The sequence below is a fragment of the Tauraco erythrolophus genome, chromosome 14, assembly GCF_009769465.1.
Source record: "Tauraco erythrolophus isolate bTauEry1 chromosome 14, bTauEry1.pri, whole genome shotgun sequence".
Lineage (NCBI taxonomy): Eukaryota > Metazoa > Chordata > Aves > Musophagiformes > Musophagidae > Tauraco > Tauraco erythrolophus.
Window position 1 is genome coordinate 15164235 of NC_141478.1, and position 26297 is coordinate 15190531.

The 26297-nt window shown below is 41.4% G+C and overlaps 1 protein-coding gene across 1 annotated transcript in view; it reads left to right on the plus strand.

Moving 5' to 3' along the window:
• The first annotated feature begins 17540 nt into the window (after positions 1 to 17540).
• Positions 17541 to 26297, plus strand: part of TEX9 (testis expressed 9) — a 28040-nt gene continuing 19283 nt past the window's right edge. The window contains exons 1-3 of the mRNA XM_086619972.1: positions 17541 to 17773; positions 18695 to 18758; positions 20349 to 20419. Coding sequence (XP_086476098.1) covers positions 17556 to 17773; positions 18695 to 18758; positions 20349 to 20419 — 353 coding nt within the window. The 5' untranslated portion in view covers positions 17541 to 17555. The remainder of the gene's footprint in view (positions 17774 to 18694; positions 18759 to 20348; positions 20420 to 26297) is intronic.

Below are 26297 nucleotides of genomic sequence, written 5' to 3' on the forward strand. Positions count from 1 at the left end.
GCAGGCAAATTATTAGTATCTCTGCAATGATCCCACTTCCAATAGCTGGCAAAGTCTTATCCTGCAAAAAATCTCACTGAAAAGTCTTCCTTGGCATGGATATGTGATAGCAGAATTAGTAAGGACTGGTGGACTAAATCTCATTCATTTATAGTCTGAATCAAGTTCATTATTATTTATTTGCATTGAATAGGTTTATAAGCTTCACAGGGAGTTCTCTTCACCAACCTAGAGCTCAGTGGAGCACGGACATTATTTTTTCTTATCATAGTGAAATGTAAGAAATGAAAGACTGTTTGTTTATGATACTATACATAGGTCCAGGTTTTTAATGACTTCATCTATCTTTGTAAGGAAGTTCACACTATGTGTTGCTGAAGTCAGCAGCACATCCAAATTTTGGGTGGAAAACAGAAGCTCTGAGAGGATTACCTGTTATATGGAACATACAGAATAATTGTATCACATGCTAAAGTCAGGCAACTGGCTCAGCTGCCTGAAGGACAGGATTTTATTCTGTTGGGCTGAAGCAATCTTCTGTGGGGTTGGAGCCAAGAACATTGAACAGAAAATGTTGTTCATAATCCATCTGGCTGAAATCTTATACTTATCCTATCTAGGCACTGGATCTAGCTCAGAGCCAAAATTAGGCTATCAGGAAAGGTACCACTGAGATGAGGATGAAGCCAGAGAGCTGTTGAGGGAACCCAGTCCTTGGGCAGATAACAACATGTGAATGGGGGTGGGAGGGGAAGGCAGGGTAGCGGTTCCCATGTCAGATGAGTGTGGCAGGGAATGAATCAGCAGTGGCAGTTGTAGTCTTCTCAGTATCCACTGGGATCTTTACTAACGCGTTTGGGTGGGAGACTCAACCTAGCAAAAAACCCAATAGCAAATCAGTTTAGATCGAAGAAGAATTATATCCTTTATCAAGATACTTTGTCAATGTCTTAATGAGTTGAACAGTTACGATACCACTACTCATACAAATCAACACCGCATACAGCCAAGACACAGCCATTCCCATACTATCAGGCTTCTAACTTCTCTCTAGCAATTCAAAAGGAAAACAGCCTGGGGTGTAAACCTCAGTACGAGAGAGCACTTAATGTCCTCTGCTGTTTTTAAGTGAACCTAAGAGATGATTGATGTATTTAAATAGCTTTTTAATAAATATTATGTGTGAAATTATGGAAATTTAAATAAATGCTGCCATTTTACAACTGATATCATCTGCAGATAGGAGGAAAGTGTGGGAATTATAATTGATAAAATCCTGGACATTAATGCTTGGGATGGTGCTCAGAGTTTTTCAGCAATTTTAATCTGAATAACCTCTAGTGGAGCAGCTCAGTTTACAAACCAGAGCATTTTGCAGCTGGATGTTTTATACCACCACGAGAAGAGTAAAATAAATAAATCAGTAGGTCACCTTCCTAAGTTGATTTTCCTGAGGCAGATAATTTTCTCTCCTTCAGGAAGCAAGGAACAGATCTCTTTCAATATCAGGAAAAGAGGAGTAGAGGCAGCTTTCCCTCTGTTCTTCATTTTCACTTTAACCCCTAGAATGAGTTGATCACATTTTGTTCATTAAAATTTCCCATGTTGGGGGGGATGGGGTGTTTGTTTGTTTTTCTTAATTTCTCCCCTTTCAGTTTTTAGAAAGTCCTCCCCACGAGTTCTAGCAGATCCCAAGCTCAAAAATTCAACTGTCTAACCCCAGTTTAAGAATATTGCTATTTACACAATGCTGTAAGGGCCAGTAAACCAAGTGTGACATCAACCCAGGAGTAAACCTTATCTCAGGTACAGGCTGCATTCTGTCCATGTTCAGGAGGTAGGAGAAGTAATGCTTAGTCCTTTTATTAACACAGCAGGCACCCAACTTAGAGCTGTGCCTATTTAGGCTTCTAAAAACAGTTTGCACTGAACATGCCCTCTGGCTTCCTGGCAGGGCTACTCCCATACCAGTAACTTGATCTATGCACTCATGGTCACCATAACACCAGCCAAGCACACAGAAATAAGAGCATCTTTAGAAAATACCTCAATGGGTCAAAAAAACAGCAAGGCACAGCCACCAAAGCCATGTCTGAGATTCTTCCCTCTGCCATGCAGACAGGGGCCCAGAAACTTCTGGCTGTTTGCTACTCAAACAGGACAAGAATGATTGTGCAGATGGCAACTTCTCGCACAGAAAATTTCTTTTCAGAATTGCAGTGACTGACTAGTTTGAGTTGCTTTATTCCTCCAGCACTGAGGTAGGGGAGGGGGCAGAAAGGTATCAGCTCTGCTAATGGCACACAGAATGATTAACTAAATGCTAGAGGCTGAGATTCTGCCCTCATCGTACTGGTGCAGCTTATAGCAGATGATGCAGTTGTACAACCATGTTGTGGGACAAACACTGTCATGGCAGCGATACAGAGCTTTATTACTAGTAATGTAATTGTCAGAAAGGGAACCATATACTGCATAAATGCCTGGTAGGTGGTTAGAAAAGATTATGGTTTTAATCTTAAAAAAATCCACAGTGTATTTAATCTCAAATTACAGATGCAGACACAGAACACAATGATGTTACTTTTAAACATACTAGACTTGCCTCACTGTAAGATATTTTTCCTTTTTTTTGTTCTGAATATTTTTCGTTTTGAGGGATTTCTTGAATAGAAAATTCTACAATCACAGCACACAGTTACCTGTTGTAAAAAAATACTACCCTGCTTTTCAAATGTCCTCCCTTCCTTTCTGAAAGCATGGATAAATTAATGAAGAATAATTATAGCTTAGTCATAAAAACAATCTGTCAATATTTACATGGTGCTCTTTCACTTCTTGGTCTTTCTCTGCTGGTTTGATGCTTCAACTAAGCCCGGTATGCATCATCAAGCTTGGATCTAATAACTTGGGAAGATGATATTTTGAGATGCTTTTGCACTAGCAAGTGAAAATCTAAAGGGAGTGAGGGAAAGTGTCCTCAGCATGATTCAAAATAATTGCTGAATGAGAGGTCAGGATATAATAGGACGAAAAAAATACCCAAAGGGGAAAAAAAAAAAAAGCAGGCAACCAGACTCTGACTAGTGAGCTGAGCAGCTATGTGCAGCAATGAGAAGGCCTGTGGGTGCATTTGTGACTTTCTCAGACAGTGACTATAAAACTTTAAATCAATTTATACTTCTGTTCAAATTAAGATGCAGCTAAGACATAGTTATATCAGGTCCATTTTAAACTCTTCTGCTAATCTGTGCTTTTTTTGATAACGCTTTTTAGGGGCTTAAGAAAATCCTTTTGAGAAAGAAGAGAATTGGGGCTTGAAAACTTGCAGCTACAACAGTTGATGCCCCAGGCACTGTCTAGAAGTAAGAGCAGTTTAAGAGCTATCGGATTGCTTTTCCATCTCGATGGCATTACAGCTTCATAGTTCTGATTTACTGGGCATCAAACTCGGATATTGATAGATATTGTAGCATCCATATAACTTCTCACACCAGAAGCGGGAGCTTTACGTGCGATAGGAGCAGGCCCACTGCTTTAGCAGGGGTGTCAGAGTGAGGCGAGTGAACGCTCTGGTTCTTTTTCATTGCAAGTACGTAAGCACTGCTGCTTCTGAAACCCAATTGCGATAGTGTTGCAAAGAATAACTCAGCGCGAGTATGAAAACAAAAGTACTGCCATATAGATGCAGCATATTTCTTTCACATGGTTTCTACCCAGAAGCGTGATTGTTAGCCACAAAAGTCTCTCTCATTCATGCTTTTTTTTTTTTTTTTTTTAATTATTTTCCCCATCATTCTGGCAAATCTGCAGTTTGAGGACGAAGCAAATAAATTTTATATCTGTAACAGCTTTATCATAACTGATTAAATGAGTGTCCTCTGTCTTCTTCACATTGAAAATCTCTCAAGATTTTTACAGTTATTGAGGCTGGTGATATTGCACAGTCAGAAAAGGTATCTGGAACACAGCACGATGGAAGTGCTTTCAGGGCAGCATACCTGAATTCACCTAGTGAACTGACGTCTGAATCCTCCAGTTCAGGAGCAAAAATGTGACACAAGGCATCTCAAATCCCACAAATAGTTCCAAATAGTTTGTTTTCCAAACATTTCCAAGTGGTTTGCTTATTTTAAATTTCTCAGAGACTTATGGACGACATAATCTTAGTGTGCACAAGCCTCTACCCAAAAGATCTGGCCTGGGGGTGAATACCGTACTTTGTGCATTTGCAACACAATTACTAGGCAGAGCACAGTGCATGCACTGCCCTGCTCTGCAGTTTGCCTCAATTCAGACACTCTCACTCAAGCTACACGGGTAAAAGAAGCAGCTTTCCAATTTTCCCCACAGTACCTTTGCCTCCTAAAAATCTCCCACACAAGCATTCTTACTCCTGCAGCTCCACCAGTGCTAGCAAGTGTGGGAGGGCTGGCATTTTTGGTACAAGAATATTTGGACTCTCTCTACAGTGTCTGCTCTGCTCCCTTGAATACATTTGCAATTAATCAGAGGAACATAGGACAAAGGGCGGTCTGCTGTGAAAGGTAGCCAGTGCACTTGGACTTAATATCCCCTCATTTCATGCGGATAATGATCCTCTCTCTCCCCCTGGACTCCGTCTTTTCCTCAAAACTGCTGAGCGAGGAAGACTATAAGTTCTGTCTGAGGGAATGGAAAACAATAAAAGCTCTGATCTTCTGAAAAGTGCTGTAAGAGAGCCAGGCTCTATATTCTTATATTGTCTAATATACTGTAGTAAAACATTATTAACATTGAAGCAGTTGAGTTCATTTTCAAATAGATGCTATGTGGAGATAAACGTTCTTCAGATTATCCTCATTAGTACTTTCATATATGTTACATCGATTTTCATATGAATGTTGTATGATCTTATGTGGTATGTAGTCAAATAGCTGGAATCCATTAAAACCATGCTCCAGCTGTGCCATCTCCGGCCTTACAAAGATACATTTTTACATGTGGTTAATGCCAGGAAGAATCCACAGCTTCAATTATGAGAACATCAAAATATGTTGTTTATTGCAGAAAAAAGCATTTGCAGCAATTTAAAATATCCAGTCAACACCACACTGCTAAATCTAGATAATAGAAATCCTGGAGAAATTTGAGCTAAATCTCTCTGGATTATAGCTGTGGGATTATCTGAATGCTAAATTACTGTATATGTTTCACTCACAAACACGAGCACAGACAGTATAGGAAGATGGATGACTATGCAGATCACAATAAAACCCATCCCCAAGAGACTTTTTCATACACTAGGTAAACAACCCCTCTCAATTTATCAAGCATTCTGGATTGAATTAATGCTGTCATTTACTTTGCTGTTGCTGTGTAGAGAAATATGGTTTAACCTGAACAGCTCCTTTAGCACCAGAAAGATAACAAAGGTTTTCTCTGTGCATCCTTCACAACACACAGAGTGAAGGAATATCATTCGGCTGCTGTGTTTGTGTACCTGAATTAAAGAAAATACAACTGTAGTTTAGTGTGTAATCAGAAAACCAAATTATGCGCAATATTGGAAGAAAAGATTAACCCTGGTTGTCTTGTTAAACCTTCCCTTCCCCTCCCCCATTGTTTACACATCAGTGTTTCTGGTTTTCTAAGGACATACAGGGAATGAACCTGGACTGACCTGACACATAGCATCTCTCAAACTTTCCCCTTGGATGATTCACAGATGTGTGAGCTGTGACCAAAAAAAGCAAAGAGGAAAAACGCAAGGTACTGTACAGGCTGAGAAAATTTGCAAGAGGTGATACTGTCGGAGCGTGCCAGGCCTGAGTCTCTCCTTCGCTGCGAGTGCACAGCTGCTGACTGCAAATACACATTCCTTCGGTTGCCAGGTGAGCTCAGTTTGACAAATTACCTTCAGTTATGTTCATGCAGGAATTATTCTAATTCCTATTATTCTACTCACGTATATCAGTTTTTATTGCTGTCTGATGCTTTTTTGATATTTTGGGTGACAATGCTGCATGTCCACGCACTCCGCAGCTACGTGGTACGGGAAGCAGTCGGGAGGGCTTTCCCAGGGAAGAAGGCTAGACAGTAATTGCTGCTTCCTGTGAACAGCTACCAGCTGATGTAGGCATGGCCACTTTCGTTTCCTTCTTTCACATTCAAATAACGTATGTAGCCCTGTAAACGGATTGAATACAATTTTGGATCCTGGGAAACGGTCAATGTAATCCTTTGGTCAAAGTACAAACAAACAAACAAAAGAATTGGCCTTAGCCAAGAGTTCAGCTGCATCCAGATTTTAAGATACGTAGTTTTCAGCAGAAAACACATTCAGAAAGGGCACCAAAACTTTGCTTTTTTAATGAGAAAGAGGGACTATTATGAATAGATGTCATGGATATTTGGGCATGATAGCTGATATTCTCAAACTGTGTGCATGTGCTAACAGATTCACAGTGTAAGCACTCTCTGGTGTTTGAAACACGGGTTGCATTCTTCAGTTTTTCTCCCTCAACCAAAGGAGTAATTTCTCACCATTTCTGCTACTATTTTGTCTGCTTTTGTGATGAAAGTCTAAGTACTAGTTGACCTAGAACACAAAAGTTTGGTTGTTGCCTGAAGGGTCTGTAGACTAGCGCTCTCACAGAGCTGAACCAGAGGTGGTAACGACGAGATATTTTGTGAGTAAAAAGTTAAAGCCATCTAAACACAAATATCACAGCACAAGTGGAAAGCTGAGTTAATGAACTCAGGTCTTCCCTCTGTCCATGACTGCAATACACATTGCAAAGACTCCAGATCACACAGCGTCAGTCCCAAAGGTGGTCTCTGCCACAACAATGTTATACAGAACAGAAAAACAGACAAATAGGTAAGGCAAGTGAAGGAGTACAGGTTGGAAAGGGCTAAAAAGAACACTTCTTTAAAAATCGAGCCAAACTCAGGGATAAAAGTAAATTCTAAAAGAACTTGAAAAGAGACAATATGGGTTTATACCATGTTACTAATTTAAAAAATAAATACTTTGGGTGACTGAAATATTAGGAAAAGATTTAAAGCAAAAGAAGAAATCGTATTAATCTCAAACAGTACAGCATTGCCGCAGATCAAACAGTAAAATAGGGAGCTTCATATTATTTGCAGGAATGCTAGATGTGGTTCTCTCATCTCCTGTATATTCATTATGAAATTCGTTCTACTGTAGCTCAGACATAATTTAAACTATTCCCTCTGCCAGGAGAAACTGAACTTTGAAGACAAATGTTAACCCAACCAGCATGTCTTTCTGGAAATATACGTATGTTTTGATTAGCATGAGCAGTATTTCAGAAGATGGATCCATTTCCATTCAAAAGGAGATGAAACAAATTTAGAAATCTGATTCAGCAATGTAGTTAGGTAACAGCTCACATGCTTAGCACTATATGTAAGCTTAACCACTTTCCTGAAACAGAGTTCCAACATTAGAGTAAATCTCCAATGAAACTCAAATCTTTGTCAGACAGGATCTACAACAATATTATGCAAGTTGGGAAAAATGTTTTCAGTCTTACACAAGTAATGCTTGCTTCAGTGTAGCCCCGGAGATCAACAACTGCCATTGTCACATAGGTACCTTTGTAAAACTCCACTGACACAAACCTGGATGCTGCTCTGTAAAACACTGAATGCTCAGACACACAACTGGTCGGGACTTATCGAACGGGTGTTCAGTGTGGTCCCGAAAAGAGGTAGTTTACTTTCATTTCCTATTGGACAGCTGACCACATAAGGAAAAACACAATTATACATGGCGTGGAATAACATTATGTGCAGCTTACGGTTAATGTCAACACAGTTGGAAAAGCTGCATGGAAAATAAACCACAACGTTAGTGGAGGTGGTTTCTCTACTACAGCCCAGCACTCAGTCATGGTGCCAGAGCAGCACAGCAAAAGCATGCATGATTGCTCTTCATGCCATACTGACTTCAAAGATAAAAAGAAAAAAGGAACTTATATTTCACTGCCATTACCTGCTTTTTTTCTCTTTCACAAGCAATGCATCACAAAGATGTTTCCAATCCTTAATTTCCCATTGTGTGCTGGTTAAGTAATTTTCTTCTCTTTGTCTTTCCATGTGCTTGATTGGAGACAGTCATCAGACAAAGCTCCACTACAAAGCTCCACTAACTCTGCTCATTGCTCTTTCACAACCGATGTGATAGACTTTCAACAGGTCTCTCTTTGCTGTCCCAGTTTAACTTGGGAGACCCTTTCTTTAGATGGTTCACCAAGGCTAAAATGAGCTCTGCCAACTCTTTCTGGGGATCTGTTTTCCTTTTCTCAGTTCATGTGATCTCTACCATCATCTCTCAATCCAAGTTCTTTCTCTGATTTTCTCTGTACATGGGACAGACACTATTTTACTGTACCTCAGGCCAGCAAATGGAGCAGATGAACACACATGAGTTACTCAGGCCTACAGCAAATTTGTCATACAGCAGGAGGACAGCAAATAGGAATGCTGTGAGCAAACCCCTGAGAGTTTGCTACTGTCTCAGAAAACCCTAGTCCTCTGCTAAGAGTTAGCTTATTAGAAAACATTAAGATGATTTTACTGTATTCAGTATCTGCTTAATGTGATTTCAAATTGAAACTATCCCTCTTCTAATTGGACTAATTCATCTACTAATATTTAAAATAAAGAGAAAGATTAATTCATAGACTTCAGCAACTTCACATGACCAGCATCACACATTACTTTTAACAAGGTAGTCCCTAAGAAAAGAGTCTCAACATGTTTGTTGTCACTGAATGCGTTAAAACTCAGGTCAGAGATAATAACTTCCTCCACAAATAATGCCTTTACAGTGAGTACAGCAGCATTTTGTGTTGCTCAGTATGAATTGGGGGGGAGGGGGGGGGCAGGGGGTGTTAGCACACTTTTGGACTTTAAGTTTGCACTAAGACTATCGTCTACAATATAGCTGTTAGTTCAGCCTTGTTAAGAAATGATAGGCAGATGATCCTCACAGACGTCACATCACCATTCTGGAGGTATGGCATAAGTTTTTGACGACCTCAGTTCAGAATTTTATTATTTTAAGCTTTAATTCTACTTAAGTACCTTTTAAGACTCAATATACAATGAAAAGAAGCACTACAGAATCATGCCAATAACCAGACCTGTTTAATATGCTGATTTTCGCATTTTTTAAAAAAAAGATTAAATGTAACTTTACACCTAATGCTTAAGTGTAAATTTTTTAGTTTACTGATACCAGCAATAATTTTACAATTAATATTTTCACTATTCAATCTATCTCTTTACAGTGAGAATTAAATTTCCTTTGATAGCAAACATTTGCTTTCATCTCTACATTCCACTTTCCGCTTCTTATGCAGTAGCACGATCTTGCAAAATCTGAGTTGCCAACACTGGAGAAGAATATCCTAATCTCAGTAAACAAAACAGCTATTCCAATGGATCATTTTCTTTTGATCAGGTTTTAGGGAAAAGAATCCACAACCCAGTCTTTGAACTTTGGAGTGCTCTTTTTACTCAGGACAGTCAAAGGCATAAAAGCTGAGTCATTCAAAACTAACATCAGCCAGTTTTTCTTCTCTCCAACCATGTTAACAAAAGGTTCGGAGCATTTGAACACTGATGTTCATTTAATAATGCTAATAAGTTGACAATAAATTTTAAAGGAAGGCACAGCCTTTTTCCTGCCACTACATTGCTTCTACATCTGTCCTATAACACTGGATGAATATACAACGCTTAAAGTAGGGATTCAACTTTGTTTGGAAAAGAGGACAGTAAAGAGTGACAGGACAGAAGTGAGGGCATTTTTCCACTTTGCTTGCATGTGCAACTAATACATTTTGTATTTATGTATTTGGTTTTGTCGGAGATTTGAAATCTTATGTTTTAGAAGGCCTTCTTAGTTATCTGTTACCTGCTGAGGCATAAATCTTGGGAAAACTTTAGCTGCTCTGAGGGAAAACAGTGTTGTGACCACACAACAGAAACCTTTAAATCTCTGTCAGATGGACCCATGACAACCTAGCCTAGGAATTTAGCTCGGTATTCAATCCAGTGTTATTTTTGCCATAGGTGGTTTCTTCAAAAGACAGATGTTTCACTGTGCCTGATTGTCCCACAGTAGTTATGTCCAAATCTTACATCTGCATTCCCTCTCACAAAGCAATTCCCTTCAGAGAAGCCCTGCTCTAGCCTAAGCTAACTTGCCCATCACCACTAAGGCTGATTGCTGTGAGGATACCTTGGCAAAGTTCGTGAACACGCCCAATATATGTGCCTTTCAAAGGACTTGGTCCCATTCCAGTTCAGAAAACAAAAGCCCCTGTGCTCTTTGGGGAGGCTCTTTGCGCATCAGAGATGTTCCCTAATGTTGTGCTTGGATCTTGAATCTGAGGAACTCCTGAGGGTGCTGCAGGGCATCTGCAGTAAGAGCTGACTTTAATGGCAGTTGTGGGGGCTCAGCATGCCTAAAATTTAGGCCTTGCATTTTTAGAAGCTATCAAACATTCTGTTGTTAAAATAACATCCCTTTTTTGTGTGTGGCAGAACAACAAAAAGAAAACCCTGTGAATTTCTGCTGGCTCTGCAATAACAACAATTGCATTTGTTTATGAAAACAAGCAAAAGATAACAAACTATCACTCTCCCCCCAGCCAACCCTCAGCTACACGTCTTGTACTGCAGCGAGTGAAAAAGTTTGTACTAGGCTAGGTCTGTTCTGGTGGTGTCAACACCGCCAAGTGACTTTGAAAGACCTCATCTGCATTCGCCCCGCTAAGCAGGCTGAAATGTACAATGTGGCAAGCCCCATGAAAGCAACAGTATAAAAAAGTGTTCCCTAAATGAATTTATGCTATGTAGCAGAACATAATCTTCCGAGTGAAGAGGAATTGGATACAAATGATGACACACCTATGCAAACAAAATACTTATGAAAAGAGCAGAAGAACATGGGGCTCTTTCAGGCTCTGGAGTTTTTGGTGCTGAAGACACGATTGGATTTCTTACTGACAACCACACGGACAGGAACAATAAGTACAGGCCAGTAATGAAGGCTGTGATGAACAGGAATAGCATGGATAGGTTTGCACTTTCTCCTGTTATAACTGCAGGGCTCTGCATCTAGGTGACAAGATTGTTTCTTTTCCAAAATCCACCCTGTCAATAGCGTGCCTCTCTGTTGAAAAGTGAGTGATTTCTTCTTAAAAGCAGCTTGTTACCTCTCTTAAATTTAAGAGAGATGGGGTTATTGTCTTCAGACAGAGATCTAACGTGTAAAGTGACAGTCTTTAGGAGTCTCAGTGATCAAATATAGGAAAAAATATTTAGCCCAATTTTATTTCTAGTTTGCAATAAATGAAATGAAACTTGGGGAGGAGGAGTCACTTACTTGCTTCAGCTTATGTAACCGTTGTTTGAGATAGGATGGGGAAATATTCTCATTCAGGAAAAAAATGGTATACTTCCAGAACAGATCAATGAACATTTGACAAAACTATCTGGTAGTAGGGTCTAAGGGACTGATTTTGGTCTATGGATGACATGTAAGGTTCTTTCTTCTCTTTTGATGTAACTTCACACATGACCGTATTTCAGGTAGGAAATGGTACAAGATTTCTAGCTCCAGTAAAATGAATTTTTACTTTGTAGCTTTGGGAGCAAACTAGGAAAACAGCATTTGTACATGTTGCAGCAGCCCTTTAAGGATACCCTCCATTAGATCATGTTGCGTCTTACACAGTAGGAGGCATTTCCATCATCAGTGAATGAAATCATGTTCTGAAATACTCTAAATCACTGCACTTTTTTATTAATTCTCGATGTGGCAGACTTGCGTTGATAAACTAATTTCTCCGTTTTTTTCCATCTACTACTACAGTGAAAAATCATACAATTGTCATAACAACCTGGTAATATGACAGTGGCCACTTTGAAGAGTGGTCTGAAGAGTATATGCCAAACCTTTTGATCCCTAGTAATCAGAACAGAAGTGCCCAAAATCCAGAGATTAAAGGATTAGGCCTCAAGAAAGACTTGTGGTATTTCAAGAAAATGTGACTGATGCTCACCACTTATTTTTTACAGTGCTGATGAGATTTAGTGTTTAAGGTCCTTTCCTGTTCAGACATAAAAGCTGCTGTAATCAGAGTATTACTAGGGAAAACTACTCTGGTTGAGGATTCAATATGTTTAAATTGTTGAGCCAAGGTTATTGTTTGGATTAGGTTAGGAAGGATGACACTGAAATAAGTAAGCCCCAATAGTGCAGCAAAGCAGAGAAGAACAAAGAAAAACGTTTGTATTTTTAAATAGCATTCTGGATACCCTAAGTATGCTGGTTAAAGCTATATAAAAAAATAACTTAAACTAGCTTAGAAACTAGGTGTTTTATATGTCTACACAGCTACTAGAAACAGGAAAAAAAAAAGTTTCCATTGCACTGAACTGAAATCCATACGAAAGCAAAACTGGAGACACTGGAGATAGAAGAGACTTATTAGGTTAGCTTGCCCATCCCCCAGCCCCCTTGTCCCTCAAAATCTGCACGCTCAGTTCCCACACGCCTCCCCGACTTCTGCCGCGCAAAACTTGACACAAGCGACTAACATCCATCAGGGTCATTCTGCTCGAAAACAAAGGACATCAGGCTATACGGATGGTAACCCCGCTTAGGGTACCCGGCAGTGAGGTCTAAAGATATTGTGCAGATGTCACACATCCAAACAGCTAGCAGCTTTTTCATAGGAAATACACAGCTATTAATAATACTTGGTCGTCTTTGTATTTTGGGGAGCCATTAGAGATGCACAAGAAAATATCAACACAAAAATACATTCCGATATACAAACACGCCATTTCAAACACCATTGGATTATTATTACTGATTAGAGGGAAAAATCCAGCAGCTGTCTGGGGAATTCCCTTGATGTCTGGATTATTGATTTAATAGCTACACATTGTCTAGATCCTACCACTCCACTAATGTTTGAAAATGCTATACATGAGTTTACATTATTTTTTTTTCCAATTATTGCACAAAAATTACGTATTTTAGTCTGATTTTTAGGTGAATTCAAGATTAGCTGTTACTTCCACTCCACACAATAGGAATATGAAATAGCAATTGTATCTTTTTAAGTAAAAACTAAGATGAGCATTTAGAGCTAAAAAAAAAAAAAAATTCCAAGTTTTCAGAAAGCTGCCAAGTATTAAATTTCACTTACAATTCACTCCAAAATTCTGCTCTTCCCTCTCTCCCCTCCAGGAAATTGGAACTAGAAAAACGAAGCAGAAATTTAAGGTAGAGAAACTATTCAAGTGTGAAGGGGCTGTAATTGCTACAGTTGCTTAGGTTGTGCTTTGGATGTAAGTCTGACATCCTTTCTGGCACATTTAGAATAAACACGTAAACAAACAAACAAGTGCCTGCTAGCTTTAAATTCTTTGCCCTTATCTGCAAGTGCCGCAGCCAGCCTGGCTCTGGTTTACTTCCTTATGCCTGGGTTCAGCCTGCGCAGGCTGTGGTTTTTGTTCTGCGTGAGGCTCCCTGTGCATGCCCTGCTCGTGAAGCACACCGATAAGAGGCATGGTGTGAACGGCAGCTCCTGTCACGTGGACCACGAGATATGGCAGCGTGGTGTGGCACGCCGCTGCAACGGAGGCAGCCCTGGTGGCAACACAGAGCTCCTTCCAGTGTGGACTGGATTGCTTTGGATACTCGTGCCTAAAAACACAGGCGTTGACCGAGACAAGTACCAGTGTTCAGACCTGAGAGAGTAAATGTGGTGCCATAAACAGTCTCTCTGTGATCACTTAACCCAGAGCAGGGTAATCTAAGCAGTACAGACTGTTCTGGTCAAATAAACTAGCGTACAAGGAAGAACGACGCACCACACTGTGTGTTATATTGCCTTGGTGAAGCATCCCTCTTTCCTAGGATGAAGGGTACAGCCCGCAGCAGCAAAGCCCATAAAAGACTTTTCCCTTCTAGAGGTGGAATCAATAGAGGTAATATTTTACTATAGGCCTCTCTCATAAATACAAGTTTAATATAAGTTTAATTGAATTTAGCTCTACCACATACCAAAGACAATACATAACACTTAGCATGATTCTTGGTCTAAAAAGGGTAAACATTTTTGCATATATATGATGCTATTTATTTGTTTAGCATGCATCTCATTAGGAAAAAAAACCCAAAAACTTGAGCAAGGGTATCGGCTGTTGTCTCTTTGGCCTGATACATTTGCAATGATTTTTATGGAAGAAAATATTGTCCTAAACCACTATTGCTTCTCTGTTTCTGACAACTAATGTGATACACAGTGAAATCCTGTCCCTTCCTACAATGCTGGCTGTTGATAGTATTCTAGTTCTATAATAAATGTCACAACTTTTATGAGAAGCATGGAAAATTCTGTATAATGCATCTTTAAGCCAATAAGAAGATATTATGAACAAAAAACGTGTCTAAAAATGTAAAGATAATAGCTTTAATATGTAAATCTCATGCTTTTATATTTTTATTGGGGGAAGAAAGGGAGATCACAATATTTGTGCCTGCAGAAGGAAGAGGGCCACATGTAACAATTAAATGACACATGTTCTTTGATCTAATCAAAGGTAAACACCGTATATTTATCCTCAGCAGTCTTCTGCAATAAACTATTCTAACATCATAGCAGGAATACACACTTTTCTGTCCTGAACCACTCCTACCAGCTATATTGATTGAGCTCTTTGTTCTGTGATCTGCCTCTCGCTTCTCTGGAAGAGCAACAGTGGCAACACAGTGAACCACTTAATTTGGAACCTATACATTTCTGTTAGAGCCATTTAGTTCTGGGATCTTACAATCCTCAAAAAACAAAGAAAAACTTGAGACACTTGGAAAATACAGAATGATGATGTACTACTCTAATCATGGAGATCCCAGGCAATAGTTCCCAAGCACAGCTCATTATGGTCACAAACATCGATCTGTTTGAATTCCACATGTAATCTGATGTACACTTCATTTCAAAATGACAAAAATATTTTGATTTTACAGTCATGATGTTTAAGTCAACTTTTAAAAAACGATCAAATTGAATATGGGAATCTGCTAAAAAACAATGTTGGCTAAATCTTATACTATACCAATGCTACACTTCCAAACGCTTTTTTTATTTTTATTTTCCCCCCAGATAAATACGGAGATAAATTTTCCTAGCTCCTTATGCATCTTCCTATTGGTTGTCATCTCTAATACAAGCGTATTCTCTACCCAGTTACCAACTATGTATTAGAGAATTAACCACAACTGTTGAGGTCACATCAGGTCAACTTAAAAGTGATAAAACCTTAATGGAGTAAGGGATCAAGAATATAACACAATCTCTTATTTCTGTTTTCTACATCTCTGGAGAAATACTTTAAATTTCACTACGAAATACTTATCTAAACATACTAATCTTTTCCTATTATTTCAAATATAGGTGGTTGAATTCTAAATCCAGTTGATACAATATTTCAATAAAATAAATCATATTAAATAAATCATGTTGTGGATCTTGGAAAAATTGTGCAAATCTGCAATCCTAATATATATGTATGTTATTATTCCCAGAGGGCTCTAAAGAAAAAGAACCTTGCATTGCTGTGTTTGTTAACATATTTAATCATTTATGATATAATAAATTACCCCTCTTTTGTTTATTAAGACTAAGCTAAAAGCTGGCTAGAAAACCAGAGACTCTAATCTCTCTAATCTCAATCAGTGATTTTGTTGCCTCAGTACCTAACTAGCAGAGATCCTCTAGCTAATACTTTTGGCATTTTTAAGGTGTAATGATTTTATAGCAAAGTTGGATGAGAACTTTAAAAACAGTAAGAATATTACTAAGGTGATATTTTAGCTCTGCAAAAAGAAATAGTACTTTTTGAAAAAAAAAAAAAATTCTTGCTGTTTGGAAAGAGCATGTTTCTCTTTGTAGCTTTCATCCTGCCAACCTTGTTTTCCTTCTCTAGCTTCTCTGTCTCTCTTAAAATCCCCCTGAACCTCACTAAACCTCACTAGAGAGGTTTCTAAAATGTCACTTTGGTTGTGATGCTTTAATCTCTTATGGAATCTACAATTTATTTCTTAACAAAATCTGCCTTTCCCTCTGCGGAGCTTTGGTTTCCATTATTGACCTCACCCTTTCTTGTTTCTCCAAATCAAAAGCATAACTGATGGCGTTAATTTCCGCATTTCTTTTTTTGAAGGCCACCATTATCCTCTTGCTATTCTTAACTAAAAAAAAAAAAAAAAAAAGTGATGGACTGACTTTTAGACTGACAATTTTTTCAAAAGCTCCATAACTTTTTTCATAGGCGCACTCTTCTCACCCTTTGTGTCAATACCTTTGTATCAACATTAATGTTGAGCACTTTCATTTTCTATACTGATATTTCTATTTTTTGCCTTCCACTAATCACATTTTTCCTGTCTTTCATTTCATTTCCATTTATCCCATTACACTGCATGTCTCAGTGCTCAAAGTTAATCTCCTCCAAGCATTTCTTCTGTTTTGCAACTAATGCTTCTGCAGAAATCCTTCAGCTACGCGCAGACCTTCTACTTCCAGGCAGCCGAGCCCTTCTGATTTCCCCTGTGGGAATCTCTCCATTAAAATCATATGCCATCCGTGTAACTCAGGGTACAGAACTGTATTATTCTTGCTATGTAGACACACAGCTACCTATGCCGGTGCAGCACAGCGGGGCTGTTGGCGCGTGAAGGGGCAGTATCCGTTAAAAACTTGGAAACTGGAGTGAATGAGCAGGTGAGTGGGAGAGCGACGGATGAGAGGGAACGGGCTTGTGAGTGACTGGGAAGGAGAAGCGCAGAAAAATCAAACAGTACGGGGGCGAGGGACGAAAATAATGGAGAGATTCAAACGCAAGGCAGAGGACAAGGCTAAAACCAGACAACAATCCCAGAAAACTGGGAACGGAAAACGTGGAGAGATGGCAGCGCACAAGAGCAGTAAATAGGGTGGAACAGTTGCCATAATGCTGCACACACAGAAGTTTAATACAGTGACACGACGACACGCAGCGAGGCCAGACGGCTCACGCGGAAGAGCTGTAACGAACACTTATTACAATAATAAGTGCGAAGCCGCCTCAGACCTACGCGCTCCCCCTCACCCGACCCCACAGCAGCCCAGCGCCATGCCAGGAGCCTGCGGAACCCGAACTCTGGTCAGGGCTCCTGTCCCGGCGCCCTCGGCTCGCCATCACTGCCACGAGGCTCCCCCGCGGCGCCACCCGGGCGCCCGCCCGTGCGAGGAACGGGAGGCGACGCGATCCGGCTTCCCTCTGCCCGGCAGCAAGGCCCGAAACGCGGCTGCCCCCGTCGCGGCCCTCCGCAGCCAACAGCGCCAGGCGGCTCGGCCGGGGCTGCAGGCCGCCACGGCGGAGCAGGGGGCGGAGGCAGAGCCGCCTCCCCGCGGCGGCAGCCGGTTGCCCTGGCGAAGGCGACGCCGGGCGGCAGCCTCTGCGCCGCTAAAATGGCGGCGGGCGGCGGCAGCGGGCTCCGGCGGGGTGGGGTGCTGCTCGGGGTAAGGCGGCCGCTCGGGCGCGGGGAGACGAGCGGGGGCAGCGGGAAGGGGCAAACTAACTCGTCCTCTCTGCAGGTGCGGCGACCGCCTGGCGGCCCCTCGCCGCCCGCCGCCCCGGCGAGCGGCGTGCTGAGCGGCGACCTGCTGGCCAAGGAGGCGGAGCACAAGTAAGGCGGCGGCCGGGCCGTGTCCCCTCAGCCTCGTCCCGCCCGCTGCCGGCGGCCCCGGCGGAGCTCACAGCTCATGCCCTGTACCCGCGTCCCTCGGCTAGTTCCCCGCAGCGAGCGGACGAAGCACAGCAGCGCCTTTCTGCCGCCGCCTTCCCGCCGCCGTTTGACGCCGGCGCCTCAGGGCGGCTCTGCGCGGCGCTGCGCTGCGCTAGGCCTCACCGCGGCCCGCTGCATCGCGCGGGAGAGGCTGCTGCGTTTCACACACACGTATTCGTAATTTAAAGTAACGTCAAAGGACTTAAACCTCTTTTGAAAAGCTTAAAAGCTCTAAAGCTTGTGACAAATGCAGTGAAAGCACGTTTGAAAGCACTCACTCTGTCAGTTCTCGGCCCCTGTGAGCAGTGAGGGTGTACGAGGAGCCATGTCTCAAACGCACTTCATCACACGGCATGGAAAGCTATCGAGTGAGGCGTGCACAAACACGGCCTTACTTTAGCCTGTACATATGTAGGGTGACACGTTTTAATTATGTGATCAGGTAAAGTACATGACTCCTTCCCCGACCCCTGCTAATAGGTGTGCCTAAGGTAAGGACTGTGCTAAAACCAGAAAATGTTTAGGAAATAAAGATGTGAAATGCGTATTAAACAATGACATGGCCAAAACCAAGGACACCCTTTAGCTTTCAGAGTTATAGTCTAAACCTTGCTGTTTAATGGATGTACGTGTTGTACTACTATCAATTTGACAGAAACCCAGGAAATTATTGAAACGCAACTTTGTTAATACCCTGAAGGATATCCCAGTGTTCCTTTTAAATTAAAATTTCACTTAGTTCAGGCGGAGACACTGTCAGGCTTACATTTCTTTCTTTTAAATCTTTCAAAAACTCAGTGACAGGCATTCTTACTCTTTCAGGCGACTGAATGCAGAATTAGAAGCAAAAACAGAAAAACTGGTGCGCCAGGCTGAAGAAGTAATGGTGAGTAGGTTATGCAGACTGTTACATAATTTAGCCTTGATTCACATGCACACAGGGTCAAGTTTCGAAAGAAATTATTTAGACTGTGACAACTAAAAGTATTTTGGTTTCAAATGCAATGTGAGCTTTTAATTTCTTTTTTCAGAATTCTAAACTTCTACTGAAAACACATCCAAAAATAGTTTTTATATAATTTCATCAGGTAGGTACCTGTTTGTATAGATGCATAGAGCATTTGTGCAAATAGAGACATAAAATCACATAAAAAACTTGTTTATGATGTTGAAGAAAAGTATCTGTAGGTGGTTTTATGTCTTAAATACTAAAAAAAAAAAAGTATTTGAAAGCCAGATACTGTTGCAGTAACATCCTAGTAAAATAGGATCTACATTGTTCAAGCTGAAAGAAATACAAAGAATAAGTTACATAAATAGAAAATATGTAGTTAGTAATAAGGAAACTTTCTTTAAACAGAAAAATTTCCCGTTTATTCTTAGTATTACCCTTTTAACATTGGTGTAGCTGTGTACCAGATAGTAAGTTTTTAATATGAAAAATGAATATACATTACAAGAGAACAGAGACCCAAAACAGTTTGGAGAAAGTGTTCTGCCTATTAGATATATTCATTGTAAGCTCACTCACTCAAATAAATAAGGCTTAAAAAGCAAATTCTTAAGTCTTCTGGAAAGCTAAACTTTTTCTACTGTTGAAAAAGCACTTTTTCTACTGTTGAAACTTCATTTTTATGTCCTGTGAAAACATATTCTTCTCTTGAGCTGTGATAAGCTGAGGCTAACTGCTTGGCAATTGAACAGAACCAGATGAAGCGTCCAAAATAGCATCTAGTCTCTTTTCTTTCAAAAACAGTAACAACACCCCACCCCACCCCCTTTCCCCCTTTTTTTTTTCCCTTCTCTAAATACAGCAGAAGATCATGTATTCTTAGGACACTTAATATACCACATGGCACTGCCAGATTGCACAGATATACATTTAACAACAAAAGAAAAACAATCTTAAGTTTAAAAACCCTCAAAAAAAACACAACACCAAACAGGACGACTGCATTTTTTCTGGATTATGCTTTTTAAACTGTAACTTAGCAACATAGAATCTATCTGAACATTCAGATTGAATTGTTCTCTAAAGTACATACAACATATAACATAGCAGTGTGCAATTATGGTCATATTGCATGAATAAAGATTTCTTTTTAAGGCTTATTGTGCAGTATGGAAAATTGAAAATTTGTTCTGCCAGCTGTGCATTTGTAACTCCTATATTTCAGAGAAAAGGGAGAGAGGGTAAGAGCATATCAGATGAAGTTAAGCTGGGCAAAAGTTTTACAGGCAAAAGGCAATTCTGTGTTGTGGAGCAGAAATAAATGTTGGGGTATAGCAATGGCATTTTAATTTTTAGCCATCTTTTCCTGTGCTTGAGAAGTTCTTTTCCACAGTAGACTATATTTTCATTTTCTGTAGTTGACTATAATTGTTTTGATCTGTGATTTATGAATATGTAATTAATCTTTAATGAGTTATATTCCCTCAAAACTGACTACTTTTTTTTTTGTTGTTTTAAATAAAGAAAGGCCAACAGGAGATACTGTCTAGACCAGTTTCGGTACAGACCAAGTCTCGTGAAGACAACAGACAAAGGTATGTGCATTCCAACTGACTATAATTCATGGGGAATCTTTCACACTGATCTTGCACAGCCTGATTTGCACCCTAGTCAGGACTCTGTTCTATGCATCTTTGCATCATACTGGATTTGTGGAGTCTTAATTTTTTCCTATTATTTGAAACAATTGATACTAAGTAAGTGTTGTTCCTTATTATTTCAAGAAAGTCTTAATTTTGCTGAAGTGTTCTTTCTAGGATGCTAAGTAGTGCTGACATCTGTGAAAAAGCAAGGTAAGGTAACAGGTTTCTTTGCAGTACAAACCAGTAGACACTCAGCAGTGGATGGTTTTTAACCAGTTCAGCTGACAAAGCGAAGAAATAGACACTGGTTCACACTTAACTTGGCCTAAATGTTCCTGGTACAGGAAGTGCTTGCTAAGAAAAACCAAACACATAAACCTCAGACAGGCAGACATTCATCTGCCACCCTCTGGAACTTGGATATCATTACACTTCTGAGGCTGACATACCTTTGGTCTATGTGAACATACTTACAACTGTGGGATTTGGCCTGTGTGTTCAAACCTGTTAGCTCTCGAGTGGATACACAGCCATATTTACTTAGTTGTTCGGGGGCATTATTATTTACTTAGGCGCTCAAGAGTTTGTATATTGATAGCGCAGGAAGTGGGAGAATTTAAGATGGACTAATACATGGTTCATCAAAGATCTGATCTGCCAGGTACCTAAATTTATGATGCCACTAATCTGCAAAACAAAGATACAAGGGCCAGACTACAAGGTGGTTCAAATGTTAAGCTGCAGCTGGGAACCTGTTTTGAAATAGTATATATGAAAGTCTGCTAGAGATGATCAAATAATTACTGTTGTGCAGAGGAAAAGAAAAAACAAAGAGCAAAGTTTTTTTTATGAATGTAAAAGGGTTTTTCAGTACACAGAAAGGTGTGACAGCAAGTCTGTGATAGAAGCCTGGCTATACCAGTAAAAATTTCCTACTATAGTAAAAATTATTCCTGAGCTATTTTAAAGCCATATCCATCAGTTGTAGAGGGGGAAAAAAAAAAAGGAGAAACTACATGTGTTACCAGTATAATCATACTTTGCAAACAAATTCTGGATGTTGCCTAAGTTTTATGTTCTGTTAGATGGATTTTGAACAGTAGACAGAAGATTTTTAAGAACTTCGAACTGGGGTTGAGTTACAGGGCTGTTTTATGAAGTGATGTGATCAAAGGATTCAACCCCACAAAGGAATTTTGCAGCTCTGGTGGGATACATTTGAAATAAATGGGAGTGCTGGAAGAATTAAAAAAAAATATATCAGCAAATAGCGTGTCAGAGTAGCAGCTGATCTACCAATTATCTACATAAATTAAACCACCTTAAAACAACCACAGTCTGTATTCTGGTAAACATGTATGTGAGAGAATTGAAATCCCATTCTGTAGTGAAAAAAATTAGAAATGTGTGCTAGGAATTAAGCACACTGGTTATCCATGAGTGAACATTGAGGCCATTCAGTTAGATTAGTTCCAAGTATTTAATTTAAAAAAAAATTTCTTTCAAAATTGCGCAAGCAGATATGCCATAAATCTAAAGGGACCACTTGAGATATTTTTGACACCCGTTCCACTGATTCCTTTAAAGACAATGAACACTAAGCAACTGGAAAGGGGGGAAGAAATTGAAGCAAAGAGAATGGTAGTATCAAGGTGGGGGGGAAAGACAGATTAAGAGAAAAAAATGAGTCAACGAAGTAAAAAAAAAGGTAACAAATATTGAAATCACTCTCTAAGTCAATGTATATTTTAGAATAAATCGTTCTGGAGTTTTTCTAGCATAATTTTTGCAGAGAAACTTGAATTGCGTAGAGACAGAGCAGCCCAGTGACACAGCATTGAAATCAGCTTTTGTTTACGCTTTCGCTCTTGAGAGCCTTGCCAGGCTCCTGGCGACGGGAGCCGTATGCGCATGGGCAGGCTGCTGTAGGCTTTGGAAAGGATTAGCCAGCACAAAGGGTTTGCTCATGCACAGCATCTCCTGTTTACATGCAGAGATGGAATTGCTAAAACATTCACTTCTGTTGCAGTGTTGCCACTAGCTACTTATTTAGGTGCCTTTGCAGGATTTGCTCATTAATTTCATTTCCCAAACAACTATAGAATTGTATTATGAGGTTTTAAACATAGGTTGTCATGTATGGGGAAAAAGAAAGAAACTATTAAGGTTAAACAAATTTGAGGAATTTAGTGAACAATGAGGCTTTTTTTTTGTTTTGCTTTGTTTGGTTGTTTTTGGTTTTTTTTAAAGAAGGCTCTGAGACAACAGCTACAGTAGGAACAAATTAGCCTCTTGATGGTGTCGTGGTTTTTTTTTTTTTTTTTTTTTTTTTTTTTTTTTGGACTGAGGGTCGAGACAAGAACCGAAAAAGGGAGCACCCACTAACCATGGTCTCGGGCAAAACATGACTCAGGCTTTCTTCATAAAAACAAAACAATTTATTAACAGTTACTTAACAAAAGACAAAAGGGAACGAAACCGGTTACTTGAGAGGAGAAAAGAGAAAACAAGGCCCGATCTTAAAACAACACCTCCCCACCCCCTATTTTCCTTTCGTTCCTGGCTCTGTCTTCCCCCCAGCGGCGCAGGGAGACAGGGAATGGGGGAGTACAGGTCAGTTCATCCATGTTGTTCACTGCCGCCTCTTTCTTAAAGGAGGAGGAGTCTTTACACCATTTTTCCCTTGCTTCGGTGGATCCCCTACTCACAAAGAAAAAGTCCCCAAACTTTTTCAAAGTAAGTCCTGCCCGCAGGATTGCAATCCTCCCCATGGATCGCACCAGTTCGGGCTTTACCAGTCTCGGCCTCTTAGGGAGCTGCTGCCACTCGCGTCGGCGTGGGTCGTCCCACGGTCTCCAGATGCCTCCACGACCTCGTCGTGCATTCCATGCCCCATTATCAACAGTACCTGGTCGCGCATCCCCTGCTCCACGACCTCTCCTGGGCTCAGGCATCTCCTTCCCGACGTGGGTTTCTCCACAGGCCACGAGTGGGCCGCTGCTCCGCCGAGTACACCCTGGCTGCAGGGGGGCCGCCTGCCATCTCACACCGATTGCAAGGGAAGCCTCAGCTCCAGTACACCTCCTCCTGCTCCATCTTTGCTGACCCGGTCGTTGTGGTTGTCTTCTCTTAGATATTAATCCTCTCTGGGGGAGCTCGGCCCGGCGGGCACCCCGGGAGCGGGGCGCTTACCGAGTCCCCCATGCGGCTCCCCGGCGCCATCTTGAGCACATGGCGCCGGCCCGGGCCCGGGCCCGAGCGGCCGCTCGGCCGGGAGCCGGGAGCGAGGGCAGCGCCCTCCTGCTCTCCCCTCGCTCCTGAGCAAAAAGCCCTTTCCCGCCCCTTTGTTCCAACTTAAATAGGGCAATTCGCAGAGGCGCCGCCTTGGCTCAACCTCCCCCGGGGGGGATGGGACTCAGATCTGGTGGCAGAGGGAGCAAATCCCCTCCCCTGCCACCAGAACACCCCCCCACATCAAACTATCACATTCCACCCCTCGCCTCTGCGAATTCCCTATTTAGGCACAACTTCACTTAAAACACTGAACAAGAACACACATTTCACAAACAATCCACCCCTAGTCCCTTCACCAAACACAACAATCAAAGTTTCCCAAGGTCCCTCTGTTTTCACTACTCTGGAGTCCATGTTTTGCCCGTTACCTCTCCCAATCACTATTCTTATCTCGAATTCCTCAGCCCCACGTTGGGCGCCACAATTGTCGTGGTTTTTTTTTTTTTGTTTTTTTTTTTTTTTTTTTTTTTTTTTTTTTGGACTGAGGGTCGAGACAAGAACCGAAAAAGGGAGCACCCACTAACCATGGTCTCGGGCAAAACATGACTCAGGCTTTCTTCATAAAAACAAAACAATTTATTAACAGTTACTTAACAAAAGACAAAAGGGAACGAAACCGGTTACTTGAGAGGAGAAAAGAGAAAACAAGGCCCGATCTTAAAACAACACCTCCCCACCCCCTATTTTCCTTTCGTTCCTGGCTCTGTCTTCCCCCAGCGGCGCAGGGAGACAGGGAATGGGGGAGTACAGGTCAGTTCATCCATGTTGTTCACTGCCGCCTCTTTCTTAAAGGAGGAGGAGTCTTTACACCATTTTTCCCTTGCTTCGGTGGATCCCCTACTCACAAAGAAAAAGTCCCCAAACTTTTTCAAAGTAAGTCCTGCCCGCAGGATTGCAATCCTCCCCATGGATCGCACCAGTTCGGGCTTTACCAGTCTCGGCCTCTTAGGGAGCTGCTGCCACTCGCGTCGGCGTGGGTCGTCCCACGGTCTCCAGATGCCTCCACGACCTCGTCGTGCATTCCATGCCCCATTATCAACAGTACCTGGTCGCGCATCCCCTGCTCCACGACCTCTCCTGGGCTCAGGCATCTCCTTCCCGACGTGGGTTTCTCCACAGGCCACGAGTGGGCCGCTGCTCCGCCGAGTACACCCTGGCTGCAGGGGGGCCGCCTGCCATCTCACACCGATTGCAAGGGAAGCCTCAGCTCCAGTACACCTCCTCCTGCTCCATCTTTGCTGACCCGGTCGTGGTGGTTGTCTTCTCTTAGATATTAATCCTCTCTGGGGGAGCTCGGCCCGGCGGGCACCCCGGGAGCGGGGCGCTTACCGAGTCCCCCATGCGGCTCCCCGGCGCCATCTTGAGCACATGGCGCCGGCCCGGGCCCGGGCCCGAGCGGCCGCTCGGCCGGGAGCCGGGAGCGAGGGCAGCGCCCTCCTGCTCTCCCCTCGCTCCTGAGCAAAAAGCCCTTTCCCGCCCCTTTGTTCCAACTTAAATAGGGCAATTCGCAGAGGCGCCGCCTTGGCTCAACCTCCCCCGGGGGGGATGGGACTCAGATCTGGTGGCAGAGGGAGCAAATCCCCTCCCCTGCCACCAGAACACCCCCCCACATCAAACTATCACAGATGGAAAGGACATTACTGTTTATTTGAGTATGGAGTGTTGTATTTTCGTGTTTTTCAGAACAACATATAACTGCTGGTTCTGTGGCAGCAAATCCTCACCTTCTGCATGCTTCTACAGCTAGCCAATAGGAAGGAAGCATGAGGAAAATAGGGTAAATAGACAAAAACTAATCATCGTATTCTTGAAGTCTGTTGCCAACCACACACAGACGATTTCTCCAGGTTTTTTTTGGATTAATAAAATCTGGAGCTTTGTGCAGATAATTCTTGTTGATGAATGGATGTCTGTGAAATTTTTAAAGGCAAGATCTAAACAGTTGCTCAAATCAGCAAGGCAGAAAAATTGAGGTGACGATGTGCCTGAAATTTAAATTTTATTCCAAATCTTTTATAACCCAGCATTTTAATTGAAGTAAAAAATTATAAAGAATAGTAAAAAAGTAGCCTTTCAGTGCACTAACAGGTTCACATAATTTATTCTGAAAGCAAAAAAGTAATATATATGACAAGAAACTTGACCTGAATAGTACACAGCATGCTAAAATTTTCTGCTTGTTTCCAGCAGATTTTAAAAATAATCATTTAACCTGAAGTTCAGTTACTAAGAAGCATGGTTTTCAGCTACATAAGCAGATAAGAAAGCTGCTTTTTCATTCCTGTTTTTTTTCATCTGTAAAATGGATACAATATTTGTAATGTGTATTTCAGAAAAAAATCTGTGAGGCTTAATTTATAAATTGCTCCCACCTCATATTCACTTGATAGCCCCTGTCAATTGACTTGACAACAGCCAATCTGAGCACACAATTGTGCTCCTCCTTAGAACGTAGGGGACACTGGTTTATATCTTCATTTTCTTTTTATTAATTCAGAGATTTGTATGTCAGGTAGGCATATTAACCGCTGTGCTG